General features: G+C 45.2%; 2 protein-coding genes across 5 annotated transcripts in view; one reads left to right on the top strand and one right to left on the bottom strand.

The window, feature by feature from the left end:
- The window catches only part of kcnc1a (potassium voltage-gated channel, Shaw-related subfamily, member 1a), a 67,627-nt gene extending 65,802 nt beyond the window's left edge, over positions 1-1,825 (bottom strand). For all 4 annotated transcript variants that reach the window (XM_080841007.1, XM_080841008.1, XM_080841009.1 and 1 more), the window contains exon 1: positions 144-1,825. In XM_080841007.1, coding sequence (XP_080697133.1) covers positions 144-707 — 564 coding nt within the window. In that variant the 5' untranslated portion in view covers positions 708-1,825. The remainder of the gene's footprint in view (positions 1-143) is intronic.
- A 4,166-nt stretch (positions 1,826-5,991) lies between these two features.
- cd81a (CD81 molecule a) overlaps positions 5,992-16,524 on the top strand; it is a 32,598-nt gene continuing 22,065 nt past the window's right edge. The window contains exons 1-2 of the mRNA XM_080840106.1: positions 5,992-6,252; positions 15,369-15,483. Of these exons, the coding sequence (XP_080696232.1) occupies positions 6,184-6,252; positions 15,369-15,483 (184 nt within the window). The 5' untranslated portion in view covers positions 5,992-6,183. The remainder of the gene's footprint in view (positions 6,253-15,368; positions 15,484-16,524) is intronic.

The raw sequence follows: 16,524 nt of genomic DNA, 5'->3' as shown, positions 1-16,524 counted from the left end.
CTCACATACACACAACTGTCTGAGGTTCAGAGGCACCCACTATCCATGCTACAAAAGTAGCCTAGCATGTCATGTGGCTGACTGCAAACATGCCACTGCGTAAAGATGACACATTAGCACCATTCAACTTTACGTTAACTCACCCTAGCATATTTGGAGGAGTAAGGGTCTTCAAAGAGAGCCCACATTCTCCGCTGCCACCGCTGACAAGATCCGAAGGACTTGGCATCCGGAGAGTCCCCATGGGCCAATCTTTTAGACATCTCCAACTCTTCATCCCCGTCCGTAATATCTCCCATCTCTCCATCCCCGTCCTCGCCCATCTCGGCAGGCCCTCCGCCGAAGCTGTCCAGAGCCTCTTCGGCTTCCCGGTGCTGGCGGTAAGTCATCCAACAACATGGCTCGACGTCCGTCTCGTCAATCCCCCAGAAAGCCAGCTCCTCCTCGTACAGGGGACCGCAGACATCCGCGGGACAGTGCAGCTTGCCCGTCCTGTAGTAGTTGAGGATGTGGGCAAAGACGCCTGGGTGGCGGTCGAAGAAGAACTCGTCGATCTGGGGGTCATAGTCAAAGTGGCTGTGTGCGTCTGGTTCGGCGAGCCAGGCTAAACGCGTGCCCGGGAGAGTGCGCAGCGTGCTGCGGTAGGTTTGGTGTCGTATCCCTCCCACGTTAATCACAACACGGTCTTTCTCGTCGCCCTGGCCCATCGCAGCGCTTAGGCATGTCTCGAGCAGGTTCCAGGCATTACAACGCGAACCTTGCGTGAGGCTACGCGGAGGAACCCGGACCAGACGTGAGCACTTAAATTATGTTAAAACAAGTAGGTTACGTAGTTAACGGGGGTATGCACTTTGCAAGTTAGCCTGTTAGGTAAAACCGTGAGTAACTGAACAACTTTAAACTCTACCTAAAAATATATATAAATGAAAATACCTATAAAATAAGGACTAAGACGATATTTCAGTTGGAAAATTTTGGAAACACTCCGTATCAGCGCTAATAAACACAAGAGAATAAAGATAACATCCAAAATGTCAACATCCCGAGCACTCTAACCATCCCTCCGAAGAAGATGAAAACTAAAACCCTTGTCGCCTGCTTTCCTGGCACGTGAGTCCGGTGGTCAAATCCCAAAAAGAGGAGGAACGGAGGGTGCGGGTGACATTCAGCGGAGGGTAAGACCTGCTGTGGTGCTGAAGCGACAGCACCAATCCCTCAGCGCGCACTCCCACTACCAGCCCCCTGGAAACGCTTTCTCTTTTCTCTCCCTCCGTCTTGCTTCCAGTCTCTGCTCTCGCCCTTCCTTGTTTGAGACATCCACTACTCCGTTTGTCTTCAGTCCTGTTAGTTCTACGGAGGCGGCAGCAGTGGCCAGTACAAAGGAATCTCACTGATCAATGCTGATCACATTTTAGGCGTTTGTGTTTTTAGGCTGACAAATCGCTCACACCACTCCATACGCAGCTAAAATACTAACCAGCACGGTTCTCGTGGAAGCAGGGAATGCGTCCCTAATGCGTGCACATTATAGCCAGATGACGCTCTAAGAGGAACCTACGGTTTCAGTCAAAATAGAGAAGAGAGAGAAAGGGAGGGAAAGAGCTGGAAGAGAAGGCAATTTTGTGTTTATTTCGTTGTCTCCACCTAAGCGAGGCGCTAAGACGTAGGAATTCTTCAGTGTTATGCAGTTACGGAGTGCAGTCTCTCAAACTCCCTGGCAACACTTTTTCGCTTGGATAGTGGCGCGTGGCTCTCCCACCTCTGCTCCGGAGGCTCGCTGTGTGGCGCCGCAAGTGATAGCGGCGCGAGGCTAGTTAGTCCTGCAGAAGTGGTTAAACCACTTCTAGATGCAGACTGATGCGCAAGCGCTTTTAGAGTGGTGTGTCGGGGGGCACGAGCTTGCTGGCGTTAGGGCATGAGAGCTTCAGCACTGTGGAGAGCTCCCGGTATCCCACAGGCGCGCACATGAACAATTACGGCGCAATGGAAATGAGAGGGCGTGCAGCTCAACAGCTGTCTCGTCCCAGTGAATCTGCTGTGTCATTCTCCACGCCGTCTCCGGAGTGTCACCGAAACACTCGCAGGAGAGGACCGGCAGAGGATTCACAGCTGTGGTTGAACATGGCTATTTTCCCTCTCTCTCTTCCTTTGTGTGCTCCTCCAAAAGTGTGTGTGAAGCTTTGAGATTCAATAATCAGAACTGAAATTAAACATCAGAAGGTTGACAACCTCAGCTTTTGTGTATATGAATGGGCAGTCATTGGAAACTCAGGTGCACTGATTTTGAATGTTACCCTGAAATCCAAGGACCAGTATCCTTCCCATTTGACCGGAAAGCAGATAGCAGAAAGCCAGATCAAAGTCAAAGTGAAAATGTTTATTGTCACATGCACCAAATAGCTTCAGCGCAGCAAAATTCTTATGACTTGGCAGGCAACAATTACGCAGTAGATGGCATACAAGAATAAAAAATAACATATAACAAACATAGCACATAACATATAACATTATAACATATAACATATAACAAGTAACAACAATGGGTGGTTATGCACTGGTGGGGGCATGTGTCTTCAGAGACTCCCCAGAGACATGTGTACAGCCAGGAACCCATGGACCCAAGGGGGTCAGAGCTTTTTGCTCATTGTATAAAATTACACACAGATTTCAAACGGTCAATTAATGACATATATCCAAAAAACAATACCTTGATTTTTTAAATTCATTTTTGTGGAAACATCTCATCTTCAAAGCACAGGCCTTACCACACTCCTCCACCTAATTCTGAAATTCACATGATTTACAAAAACTGTGCTTGTATCACTTTCACCTTGACCACCAAGGCTGGCACGTAGCCTACCAGAAGGATTGATCAGCCCTTAAGGCGGTACACTGGGAGACCCAAGGGGCAATAAAATCCAGTGGGGGGGGGGGGGGGGGGGGGGTCAGGTGTTTCACTCCATCAATCCTAGTTTTATTGATTATTTATGGCTGTCATGTAATAGGTTTTCCTTGTAGAGATGAGCATTATTGAGCGCACACAGATATACAAGTGCCCTCCGCAATTATTGGCACCCTTAGTGAATGTGCCCAAAACAGGCTATGAAAAAATATTTGTTTGCTGTTTATCCTCTTGGTCTTTCACTCAAAATATTTACAAAAAGCTTACCTTTTCATTGAAATAAAATTATTGAAAGAAAACTTTATTTTTTTCATTAAATAAATACTATTCTCCTGAACAGGTGTGCCACAATTATTGGCACCCCTTAATTTAATGTTTTGAGCAGCCTCCCTTTACCAAGATAACAGCTCCAAGTCTTCTCCTATAATGCGTGATGAGGTTGGTGAACACATGGCACAGACCTGAGACCATTCCTACATACAGTATCTCTGCAGATCCTTCAGATTCTGAGGTCAACACATTTGCAGATTCGCTTCAGCTCTTCCCACAGATTTTCTATGGGGTTTAGGTCTGGGGTATGTGATGGCCATGGCAAAATCTTTATTCTGCTGTCGGTGAACCATTTTTGTGTTGATTTTGAGGTGTGCTTCGGATCATTGTCCTGCTGGGAGGTCCAACCATGGCCCATTTTAAGCTTCCTAGAGGGGGGCTGTTAGGTTTTTATTTAATATCTGCTGGTATTTGATGGAGTACATGATACCATGTATCCTAACCAGATGTCCAGGGCCTTTGGAAGAAAAACAGCCCAACAACATCAGAGATCCGCCACCGTACTTCAATGTGGGCATGGGGTGCTCTTCTGTATGGCTATCTTTCTGTCTACGCCAAACCCACCTTTGATGTTTGTTGCCAAGAAGCCTTATTTTGGTCTCATCTGACCATATAACTCTTATATAAAAGTCTGACTTACATATGGCAAACTGTAGGCACTTTAGTTTGTTGTTGATTGACAGCAGAGGCTTTTTTCTGACAACCCTCAAAAACAACTTGTGGTGATGTAGGTGCAGTCTGATGGTAGTTTGGAGACTTTCTGACCCCAGGACTTAACTAACCTCTGCAATTAGCCAGCTGTGATCCTTGGAGATTCTTTTACCAGTCGAACCATCCTCCTCACGGTGCGTGGGGTTAATTTACAGATAGGTCCTCTTCCAGGCTGATTCCTGACATCTCCTGTCGCTTTTAACTTCTTAACTATTGCCCTGATTGTGGAAGTGGGTATTTCCAACTGTTTAGATATTTTCTTATTTCCATAAATCCGGATTTCAGCAGCTCAACAACTTTTTGTCGCACTTTGACACTGAGTTCATTTGTCTTTCCCATCTTGATGAATGACTAAGGGTATTTGGCATGTGTCACCTCATATTTATACCTCAGTGAAGCAGGAAGCCATGGTTGACCACTTAAGAGTTCCTAATGAAACAGGTGAACTCAAAAATGTAAAACATGACTGGTAATATACTTCAGTTAGATTTTAATTATAGGATTTTCTAGGGGTGCCAATAATTGTGGCACCCATGTTTCGGAGAAAAATATTTTATGTAATGTCAAAAAAATGATTTCTTTCAAGAATTTTACTTCGATGAAAAGGTAAGATTTTTGTGAATATTTTGAGGGAAAGACCAAGATGATAAACAGCAAAGATATATTTTTTCATAGCCTGTTTTGGTCACATTCACTAAGGGTGCCAATAATTGTGGAGGGCACTGTATAGGATCACAAACATGTACAGTATAATAAGGCGGACGTGTTGTGTGAACCTGGATCATGATTGTTTGATTGTGCTGCCAAGATGGCTCAAGCTTCCCCAGCCTCCACAGCATTGCATCTCATGGGCACTCAGAGGTGTGGAAGGGCACAGCAGACGTTAGGGATTACTGAGACTCAGTATGGAGAGGAAGCTGAAATCATACAATCTTGATAGGTTCCAACCTTGGTGGACATTTTTTGAGTAAGTTTAACCTCAGCTAGTGTTTTGTTTGTATCTCTGATTACAGGAATTCTTGGCGTTGGTATCTTTTGATCACTCTTTTTAGTTCTCGAGTTCTTCTACACATGGAGGATAGCTTTGAAAAACTGTATAGTTGCGACATCTTGTGGACTATGGTGGAACTACAGATTTGTTATGTAATGATTTTTTTCATATAACGGAAATTAAATCTTTCTTAAACCCTGTCGCAATGCTTTCAGGAGGTGAATGCCAGAGGAATCAAGGCAAAGTATGTCATTGGCTGAAATGTTGGTATACAGATGAAAAAGAGTGTTTGTGTGTGTGTGTTTTTGTATGTATGTATGTATGTGTATGTATGTGAGTGTGTGTGTGTGTGTGTGTGTGTGTGTGTGTGTGTGTGTGTGTGTGTGTGTGTGTGTGTGTGTGTGGTTATTTCACTTCATCTTTTTTATTGCCTTATGTCATAATGAGACCTTATCTCCAACTTCACTTTAGTTCAACAAGCATTCCACTTCTGGAGCATTGTCAGGGCTTAAGTCTGAGACAGCAGAGATCTGTATCTGACCTGTAGTAGCCCTGAAGGCTCGCTTCATTGTGATTGTCTTTGGATGGGGGCGCCTTCATTGAACATTGACAATCCGGATGGTCTAGTCTAAGCAAATTATCTTTTTATTAAGCAAAGTAAAAACGTATGACTGCCCATAGGTTTGCATAGTCACCCTTTTGAGCTAAAACAAGGGTTTAAAGTGCTACTTTTTGAAATGACACCAGATCCTATATTGATGTTTATTTCTGGGCCACCTACTTTTAATAAATAACCAAACCAGCTCTTCAGGCAGCTGAGATGCATTGGCACATCTGTCAAGGTATGTAATGAAGTGCATTACCTCATGTGACTTGTACGAAACGTTGCCTGCTGTAGTCACATTTGTCACTAGGCGGCGACATTCACCATTGTAGACAAAGGGAGGCAGCAAGGGGGAAGAGGGGGTGTTGAGGATATAAAATAACCAATAGGGCCTACAGACTCTTTGGGGAGGGTCGTATGCCTCGCTGTGCTTGGTGGGCAGTCTTTCAATCCTTTGGCCTGAGTTGGGGGGCGGTAGAGAAGTTGGGTGTTGCCTCGTGTACGTCGTCGGCATAGCAGACCTCTTCATCCACAAAGAGCTTCGCGTCTCGGAAATCTGCGTCTGTCTGTCCCGCGTCTGCTTGGCCTCCACGCTGTCCTTGCCTCCATCTGTTCACGTTGAAAAGGAACCTGAAAACATCAAATATGGGTGGAGTTGATGGCTGCACGAAATGCATCAAATATCTCCTGTTCTTCTTCAATTTCATCTTCTGGGTAAGTTCGGCATTCATTCATTGGGCTTTACAGATGCTCCCAAAATCGTCCATTACGCGGCGTCGCGTTTCTGGGTTTGTTTATGATATGAGCGGTTCAGACCACTCGTATCTGTGAATTTAAATCAAAATGTTTTTGACGTTTCTTGCGTTTTGAACACAAATTTATGGTCGTAATAGTCTACGGTCGGAAGCTTGTTTAGCATTTCGCATTGTTCGTAGCAAGGAATAGAACGGACTCGCTCGCATTGTGTGAGGCACACAAGAGTGTAGCAGACTGGATTCAGATTTGCCAGAGAAGTGGGTTAGATAGTTGAGGAATGCGTGTTGTTGTTTATGCCATTGATTTATACATGTTGAAACGGGTATAGCCACCCTGCTCTTACATGTCCTTTGCTCAAGGGGGACATTGTTAATAATCAACCAAAAACATTCGTAGTCTGTAAATAAGTCACAATTTATAAAGCGCTGACCTAGAATTTTACACATCCATCCATTTTTATTGAAGTGAATGTTAGATTAAGACACAGTTACGTTGATTAGCATGGAAGAGAATACCTTGCGTGTAACGGGAAAGTCAACCAAAGTGAATAATTCCCCACCTCCCCGTTAGAGTTCGGAAGAGTCGCTGGTATAGAGAAATTACTTCAGAAGGCCAGTAAACTCATGGAATGATATGAATAGCCAACTTCAATAGGCCATTATACAGTAGATGTGTTTTTGTCATTATTGAAGGGAATAAAAATAACGAAGCTCAGAGGTGTCATTTAATAGCCTTTTGCCTCAAACATTGAAACCATATTATTAATGGCATATCAAGGTGTTACGTAATATGTGTATAATGGAGTCATTCTGATACACTGTGTTGTGTTTGTAAGTTCACTTCCCAGAAGCAGTGGTAAATACCGAGCCATTTATTCACGCACTTTGTGAAACGACCAAATTTTGGGTAGCCTGTAAATGAACGGAAAATATGAGACAACACCCATCTTACTTCCGCATAAACAAACTCATTTACCACATGCAAATCGTGGTGTTGCGGTTCTGAGTCTGGCGCCTGATGCTAATCGGGAATCGGACTACACGATATAGGTATGTCATTTTCTACTTTCGGATGGACAGCAGCAGAGGAGTCTGTGTCATACTGGTAACAAATGACGGTAAGGTCATCTGGACAGCACTGATGTGCGTGTTATTAGTCATGGTTGGGTTGTTCATTTGGTTGCGTAAGTGCAGCTGTTGATGGGAACTCAAACCCAGACCGTTAGTTTGGGTGGGAGCAGGGGATGGGGGTGGACAGGGTTTTCTCCAGGAGGTTAGTAATGCTAGTGACACTACACATGTTGAACAGGTGGACAGCAACTGAAAAAGAGCAGGGAAAGAGAAGGGGGGTGGATCATACTTTTGGTTGAGTGACTGTTCTGTATTTAAAAACCCACACTAAAAATGAATAGAACGCTGAACCCTGAACCTTGAACCTCTGTGAGGACAGTCGATGCTGGGGAGTTGGCCTGACCCACATTCTGGCCCGATGAATCTGAGATGACCCTGTTGGGGCGTGTGTGTGTGTGGGGAGGGTGCTGCCGGGAAACGTTGCTCCCCCCCCCCCCCAGGTTAAGGGGTCCCTCTTGAGGCATGCCAGGCATTCTACAACCCTTTGCTGAGGGGGGCCTGGGACCAAAATAGCCCTCTTACCATGCCACTGCCCCAGACAAGATGTGTGTAAAAGGGGCCAGCACACACACATGCACACACACACACTCACAACCACACATAGACAAAAAAAAATACATATACAGATAGACAAAGACACCAAGGAAAAGTTTCAGATCTCACTCATTGTTTTTTTGTTTTTTTTGTTGTGGAAGGAAGGTTAGCACCTAATCAAATTCAGTGAAGCAAGTTGCCATGGTAACGCTTTAAAGAAAAACCTCAGCGTTAACGGGTCCTGAGCTGACTGTGGTGCTCATGGAAACACCAAACAAAAATACCAGCACAGTCAACAGTGTGTGTGTGTGTGTGTGTGTGTGTGTGTGTGTGTGTGTGTGTTTCTGTTTTTGTGTCTGTACGGACATGTGGTTTGGCAATGAGATGGAATGAAAAAGAAATAGGGAGAAGGGAAGAGAGAGAAGATGACAGAGAACGATAGAAACTAAAAGAGAGATAAACAGTAAAAAAGAGAGAGAACGGAAAAATACAGGATGAGAGACTGATATAGATTGATGCATAAAGATAAATCCCCTTTGCGTTGGCAGTTTCAGTTTCTCATGAAGATGTGCTGTTTCAGGTACCCCCTGAGTGCCCAGTGCAAAGTCCCCTACTGTCACCCCCTGGCAATGGGGCAAATCAGGGTAGCAGAAAAAAGGAATGGGGCAGATCAGGGTGGAGATGCTTCACTTCACTGGCGGGTCATGACCCAGAACTAGGCCCTAATTGGGCCAGATCCACCAGAGGGGTACTGCAGCCCAGTCACCCTCTTTCAGTGGAAGTCAGAATGTAACTGAACAACTGTCTAGGTATGTGTGAATGAGGTGTATGTGTGTGTGTGTGTGTGTTTAAGAGAGGGAGAGAAACAGTGAATGTGTTAGAGAGAGAGAAAGATAGAGAGAGAGAATTTGTGTGTGTCTGTGTGTGTTTAAGAGAGGGAGAGAAAGAGTGAGTGTGTTTGAGATAGAGGAAGAGAGAGAGAGAAAGATAGGAGAGAGAGAGAATGTGTGTGTGTGTCTGTGTGTGTTTAAAAGAGGGAGAGAGAGGGGGCATGTGTGTTTGAGAGAGGGAGAGAGAGAGAGAGAGAGAGAGAGAGAGAGAGAGAGAGAGAGAATGTGTGTGTGTCTGTGTGTTTTATGGTTAGTGTACGGTAAATGTTTTGAAACAACTTAAACTCAAGGCCCGGAAGTGGATATGAGACATCAATGTGTACTACCCTAAGGAAGCAAACCCTATTCTTGTCGCTCCTTGCCTGTGTTAGTTGGCAAAGGCTAATGTTTTATGGGAAGTGTAGTTGTATAGACCATGTATGCATATTTATATCTTTCATTTTGCTGTGAAGGTAGGGATAGCCATATTGTCATTGAAAAGTTAAGAAGAATTTAAACATTAATAGGTTCTCTGAGCATAATTGAAAATGAAGATGAACACTTAAGAATATTAACAGCTATAATATCTTTATGTCCGGAAGTTTTGTATAATTAATGTAAAACATTATGTATTATATTATAATATATTAATAGCAAAGTCAGATGGTGAGATCTTCCTTTACATTACTTTAACTTCCTGTTTCTGGCTATTGTCCTGCTTGTAGTAGGAATCGATTGAAGCCTGATTACACCAGTAAGATAAAGTGCATACAGCATTCTTAAGTAGGCAATTAAATACACACACACTCACACACACACACACACACTCACTCACACACACACACACACAGAGCTGGGCAGTGAAATTCAGCTCATTTGAAAGAAAAGCAGAAAGAAATAATGAAAATCTGCATGCTGATGCTGAAAAGCTGAATGCTGTTGTCACTTGCAGTCACCTCACCTACATCCTGGAGTGTTTGACATCCATGTCAGCATCATGGCCGTGCTGCACGGTGAAATGTGAGTCGTTGCTTGTGTGGAAACACAAATGGGAAAACTCAATAGACACCAGGGCTAGGCTATATGTAAAACAAGTTGGAGGAAGGGCAGAGTGCCGGCTGACGCACTTTTGGAAATGGCAAAACGGCCACAGATCACTTGAAAGTTCATCTCCAGAGCAAATCTCTGGAGAATGTTTATTCTCATGTACGTATAGTGCCCAGGCATGCATGTCTCTAACAGTTAACAGACAGAGTGTGTGTGTGTGTGTGTGTTTGTGTGTGTGTGTGGGGGTGTGTGTGTGTCATATTTGCCCTGAGCAGTTGCCACAGTCCAGTTGTTTCCCTCACAGGAAATGACTGTCCTGAATGTTATTACGAGATCTTCCTCTAAGGACCATGTCAGTGTGATGACAAAAAAAAATCGCAAACTATGTTCAAATATTGTTCAAATATTAAGAGAAAAGTGTTTGGGGGGAGGGTAGGCGGCTATATTTAAAGGTGTGGTCAGCGGCAGTTTTGTAGCCAAATCCACAGGGTTTGTATTTCTGAAGCACACTTTCCATGCACAGCCACTTTCTATAAGGGAGGCAAAAAAAGAATCGGTTTTCTAGAGGAAAATAAAAAAAAGCTCTGTGTGCCGGTGTTGCTGGTTCGTGCAAATATTTTTAGAGTTTTGCTAAATATTGGCTCACGTGCCAAGTGAAAGTTGCCCAACAGAGTTAGCGACAGCAACAGATCTCTCAACACTTCTTCTGGTGTGTAAGAATCACAGTTGGCGACCATTTTCCTCGTTCATCCTCTGTGTCCCTTCATCCTGTGATCCTGTTTTTCTGGTCACAGGCAGGCAGAGGTCAGAGATGGAAACCTGGGAATGACATACACCTCTTTGCAGTAAATGTTTTCAGAAGGAAAATGAAAGCGTGTGAAGTTTGACTTGGACCTCGACCTTTGTTTTTGTGTAGAAATGGTTCAGCTGTGAGCTTTATCGTAGAGATCCCCTACACAACCCTCAACAGTTCTCTGAAGAACTCTTTTGTTCCTCGTCTTGTCCCCACAGAGGAGGTAGTTCTTATTGGTTCTTTGATAGTCTCTCCGCACCCTCTATTGACTATCTGGTCCGTGTGTCCTTTGAAACAAGGTGTAGCTTTTCAGGTACTCACATCTGTTTCTTGTTTCAGTTGTATCTCACTTGTAAGTCTGTAAATGTGAATGTTAATGAAAGGTATGTCGTGGCATACAGTGTCTGTACAGTGTGCTTGGGAGGGTTCTGTCTGGACACTGAGGGAACAGGGACAGCTGATATGGAATGACGCAGGATTCCAAACGGAGGTGGGTGGGTGAGTGTGACTGGTGTGGGAGCATTCTGCACTGGGGGCAGTGGTGCATAGTTAGTAAGCTAGTAAGATCTATTTTTCACCGGCAATGCAGAAAAGGGGCCGATGACTTGTCCCGGACAACAGGTGTCTTGTTTATTACCAGCAATAACAGCAGCATTGGTCAAACCACATGTGGGTATGTAGGCTGTAGGAGTGACTGTGATACTTCGACTTGTCTCTCCCCAGTATTTACATGGAACTTGTGGAGGATTTTTATTCAAAGGGAATATTTTTTTAAACGCATAAACTTGGGTTTCTAGTTTGTGGCAAGTCTGTCGTCTATTTGAGCAGCTGACATTTAGAGAAGAGGAGTTCAGCTAGCGATGTTGTCGCTCGCAGTCTCCTCGCTAGCAGGCAGCTCTTCCAGTCCCCCTCTCTTTACAGCCTCACCCTTTGGCAGAGGCTCTGTTTATCGTGTTGCTAGGCAGCAGGGCAGTGGAATGGCTGACTCAAAAAGAGGAGGAGGAGAGGTGAAAGAAAGAGAAGACCGCTAGTAGGAGGAGGGGGGGGGGGGAGTCTACGCTATTCCTGTCTGATAGCACTTTCCCAGAACTCTGGATTCATCTCAAGGCTATTCGTCATTATAAACTCTTCTCTCTCTTGCATGCACACACACACACACACACACACACACACACACACACACACACACACACACACACACACACACACACACACACATGTCTGCTGTGTCACAACACTGAAATCCCTTTGTCAAGGGAAATGTTGATCAAACTCCTACCCACAGGCCTTTTACCCCTGACCTTACATCATGTGAATGACGGGAAGAGGAACTTTACACGTCTGTGTCATGGCCACCAACACGTCAACAATTAAAGCCGCCACAAAACTCAAGCCTTCGGACACAGATTTTTTTGTAATAACATAATAACATACCAACAAAAGTTTGAAGTGGATAAGAAACTTTAATTTTAGTGATGAGGGACTCAACCAAGGAACTTGGTGTTTGTGCAAAGCTCCCCTGTGGTTGAAAGCAAGGGCAGTATGGGTACTGTGGTTCTTTAGCAGGGGGATTCCCCAATCTCAGATGGCCCCAGTGGCTTTTGGGATGGTGAGAGATTTCATTGTTCTCCTCCCGGGAACCCTGTAGGATCGACTTTTCCTTCATGGCGTGAGAATACCTGATCAGCAGCTCCCAGAGTGTGTGAGAGTGTAAGTGTCTCTGTGTGTGTGTGTGTGTGTGTGTGAGAGAGAGAGAGAGACAGACAGACAGAGAGAGAGACAGACAGACAGAGAGGGGGGAGAGAAAGAAAGAGAGAGAGAATACCTGGAGGAGGTCCTGTGGGTCGGTTGGGAGAATTCCGCCTGACTCTCAGACTCAGTAAAGACTCAGCCAGCAGCTAGGAGCAGATGTGGATGTGTGTGTGTGTGTGTGTGTGTGTGTGTGTGTGTGTGTGTGTGTGTGTGTGTGTGTGTGGCAGTCTGGGTCTTTGATGGGTTGGGGTGGAGAGGGGGGGTGTTTGATGGATGCCATGTGAGGCGGCAGTGGTGTAAGGATGGTTTGGGAATGGGATGGGGGGGCTGCGGGTAGGCGTGGTTTTCTACTCTCCCAATTCCCAGGAATCCTGCGCTCTGTCAGACAGAGCCAGAAAGTCTGTCTTCCCCAATCTCCTGTTAAGGGTTCTTCTTCTTCTTTTTCTTCTTCTCTTTCTTCTTCTTCTTCTTGTTCTTCTTCTTCTCACGCTGCTTGAACCTCTAGCTACCCTGAGACCATGGTAACCCCCCCCCTTCCTTGCTACAAACCCCCACCCCTCCTGGACTCAGCCCATCTACCCTAACTACAACCCCCTCGCGACACCCCCCTAACTACCCGTCTCGCTACAACCCCTGGAAGCCCCCCTCCCCCTGCATTCCTCCACAAGGGCTGCTCCGCATTGACGAGGTCCAGCTGCTGTTCCTCCGCTGCACAGGCCTCTGATTGGAGGCTCATTTAGCAGTAAATATAGTCACCCCCCACACACACACACACACACACATTTCCCCTCTCCCTCTGTCACCAGCACCTCAATACCCCTCATTGTGATGGAGGGAGAGTGGCCTGTAAATGGCTCTTTCAGCTGTGCCTGACCTCTTCCCGCTTCTGTTTTTACCCCTCAGAGAATAGGCGAGCAGCGCAGGCAGACCTCTGGAACATCCTGCCCAGCCCTGCATCTCACAATCCCTGTCTGCTCCCTGTTTGCCTGATTCGCTTCCCTCTCTTCCCGGAAACAGTCACCTCTCTCGCTTACTCTCGTACACCTAGCCATATAAACATACTAAACATACTAAATATACAGCATGTTTTTTTCCGGAAGCTTCTGTTTTTCATTCGTTTTTCCAAGCAAAATGCCATTTACTTGTAGCTTTATGCGGTTTTGGGTTGTCTCTCTTCAGGGGAAAACAGAAGTGTGAGTGTGCACAGCCCCTCCCCCTCCCAGTGTGTTCAGAGTCAAGGAGAACCACACAGAGAGAGAGAGAGAGAAAGAGAGGGAGACTTAACTTTAACTTTGTCACACAATTACACCCTTAAAACCCATTCAAAACCACTAACCACCCAAACAACGTTCACACCTTCCCTCTCACACTTTAAAAACCACTTGTCGATCATCTCCATCTTTACACAGCAGTTTCCCCACACCCCAAGCCCTACACAAAGTCATGATAATATTAACTAGTTTATAATAAGCATATGACATTTTCATGCGACAAGCCACCATTCCATTAAAATCCTCCACAAAGAGGGAGAGAGAGAGAGAGAGAATGAGAGAGAGAGAGAGAGAGAGAGAGAGAGAGAGAGAGAGAGAGAGAGAGAGAGAGAGAGAAAGAAACAGTTAAGGCCATCCAGTCACTCCTGCCATCCCCTGACTTAAGGGGAAAAAATGGGACAGAGATTAAGTGGCCTTCTGGGATAGCTTGGACATCCTCATTGATCCTGTGCGTTGTTGCATCTCAACCTCTCCCCCTGGGACCTGCCCTTTGCCCAGCCTCGCTTCTGTAGGCGGGCTCATCAGACCAGGCACTCTGCAAGGCCAAGGCTGCTACCATAGAATGACGTCAAACAGACTAGATGTAAGCAACGTCCTTCCGTGCTTTGCTACTTTCCTAGGAACTGGATGCACAAACACGTCTTCGGCCGGTCATGTATTTAATGCTAAAGCTAATGAAAAGATTGAATATTGACCGTGACACGTCATTGACGCCCCAAATAATGAATTGACCTCCTCCTCCTCCTCCATTTTGGACATGGGACTTGCATGGCTGTGAACAGGAATGCCTGCTCTTCTCTTCCTACTGCTGTGGGTGTGACCACTGCCCAGTGGAATGGTTATGTCGAAGTAGCATGATGGGCCTGAAAGGCCTCATACTCAAGTGGAGTAGATAATGGCCACACACAAACACACACACACGCACACACACACACACACACACACACACACACACACACACACACACACACACACACACAGATTTATTTATTTATTCTACTCCAATCACGGCAGCTTTGGACAGACGTTTGCCGGAGATGGCAGTGATGTCTTCACTGGGGTCAGTAGAGGCGAGCTGTTCCAGACGTTTCAGATTTGTATTCATAATATCAAACGTTTATTTCTCTCCTCGTACATTGGAGCCATTCTAAGGGGTAGCCACATGATGGGCCTGCAGTCAGCAGTGTTATCTTGCAGAGAAACTCCTCCTCATACACTCTGTCATCAGGACATTTGTTATCGGTCAAAACAGCGCCTTTGGTTCAGATGAAAACACAATCAAATTGTCTATCTGTCTTCATAGAAAGTATAGAGCTTGCTTTGTCCAAATAAAGATTTACTCCACTGAATGTTATACTCAAGGATAACTGGCCGAATGGGGAAAAACATCGCTGTTTGGATGAAAATAAAAATCATTGTGTGCATAAAATATGTAAAGTCTGTTAATGTGTGTCTCTACACAACAGTCTGTAATACTGTATGTGTGTATAAGTGTGTTAATGTGTGTATCTATGCACAGCAGTCCGTATATGTGTGTGTACGTGTGTTAATGTGTGTGCATATGAACAGCAGTCTGTATATGTTTGTATAAGTGTGTTGAGTGTGTATGTGTGCACAGCAGGGTGTGTATGTGAAGGCAAATGCTCTAAAGCTCTGTGTCTCCTCTCCTGTCTCTCAGCTTGCTGGAGGTGTGATCCTGGGTGTGGCTCTTTGGCTTCGTCATGACCAGAAGACCAGCAGCCTGCTGGACCTTAAGTATGAGGGACAAGATGCGCCCAGCACCTTCTACACCAGTGAGTAGTGTCTCTCCCTCTCTCTCTCTCTCTCCCTCCCTCCCTCTCTCTCTCTCCCTCTCTAGTCTGTCTTTCTCTGCATTCTCTCCCTTTCTCAGAACTTCCTCTATTTTCTTTTTTTCTGACATACCCGTTTCAGTCCGTCTTTCTCTCTCCAAATTTCTCAGAATTTTCTCTCTTTTTTATCACTTCCTTCATTTTCCTTCTGCTTTTCTCTCAGAGGAAGTGCTCTCTTCTCCGCTTTTCTCTTCTCTTCTCTTCTCTTCTGCCATCTGTCAATGGCGTTTGTGCTTACCCTGTGTGTTTTTATAATATGGCGCCCTGCTCCGGGTTTTACAACCGGGAGCCCAGTTGACCCAGAAGGGGAGGTGTGTGGCAAGGTGACCCTGCCATGTGTGTTCAGGCGTGGGGTTGTCTTGTAAAAACACCCCCCACCGGGTCCTCAGCTGTGAGCTGCCCTCTGAAAGGGGAAGACCCCCTCAAGAAGGAGACGTTCTCTTTAGTGCCAGGTGAACCGCAAGGCAAGACACCACTGGAGGTCTGGGCAGATTTTACTTAAAGTAAATATAGAAAGCAGGCAAAGACAGTTGTGACCTGGGGTTTATAAAAAAAATGGCTATATTGATGAAAGGCATGAATTAATCTGAGCGCATATTCGCTGATTAAGCCTTTAAACAAGCCTTTTTATAACTATATACCGCCCTTTACGTGTCATTGCTTCTTTTGTTGAAAAGAGACCTTAACCTGTTCATATTTTGTGGCCAATTCAACACTTTCCCCTGAACCAGTGCACAAATGTCCATAATATTCCTTTATATGAATTACAAAATGTAATGTAATGTAATTCTTAAAGTAACCACCTCCCTAAATAAGATAAAATGTGTATGCCAGTGTTCAAAGCATTGCAAAAACTCAACTCTTAAAAGTCTAAGCGTCTGAATGTCTGTATGTCTGTATGTCTGAGTGGAGAGTGACATGCTGCTAGTTTACAGTGGTGGTTTCCTCAGTCCCCCAGTAAAGCTATGTCCTGTTTGGTCAGGC

The sequence above is a fragment of the Sprattus sprattus genome, assembly GCF_963457725.1.
Source record: "Sprattus sprattus genome assembly, chromosome: 6".
Taxonomy (NCBI): domain Eukaryota; kingdom Metazoa; phylum Chordata; class Actinopteri; order Clupeiformes; family Clupeidae; genus Sprattus; species Sprattus sprattus.
Note: the sequence above shows the minus strand (reverse complement) of the source record. Positions and strands in the feature narration are given on the sequence as shown.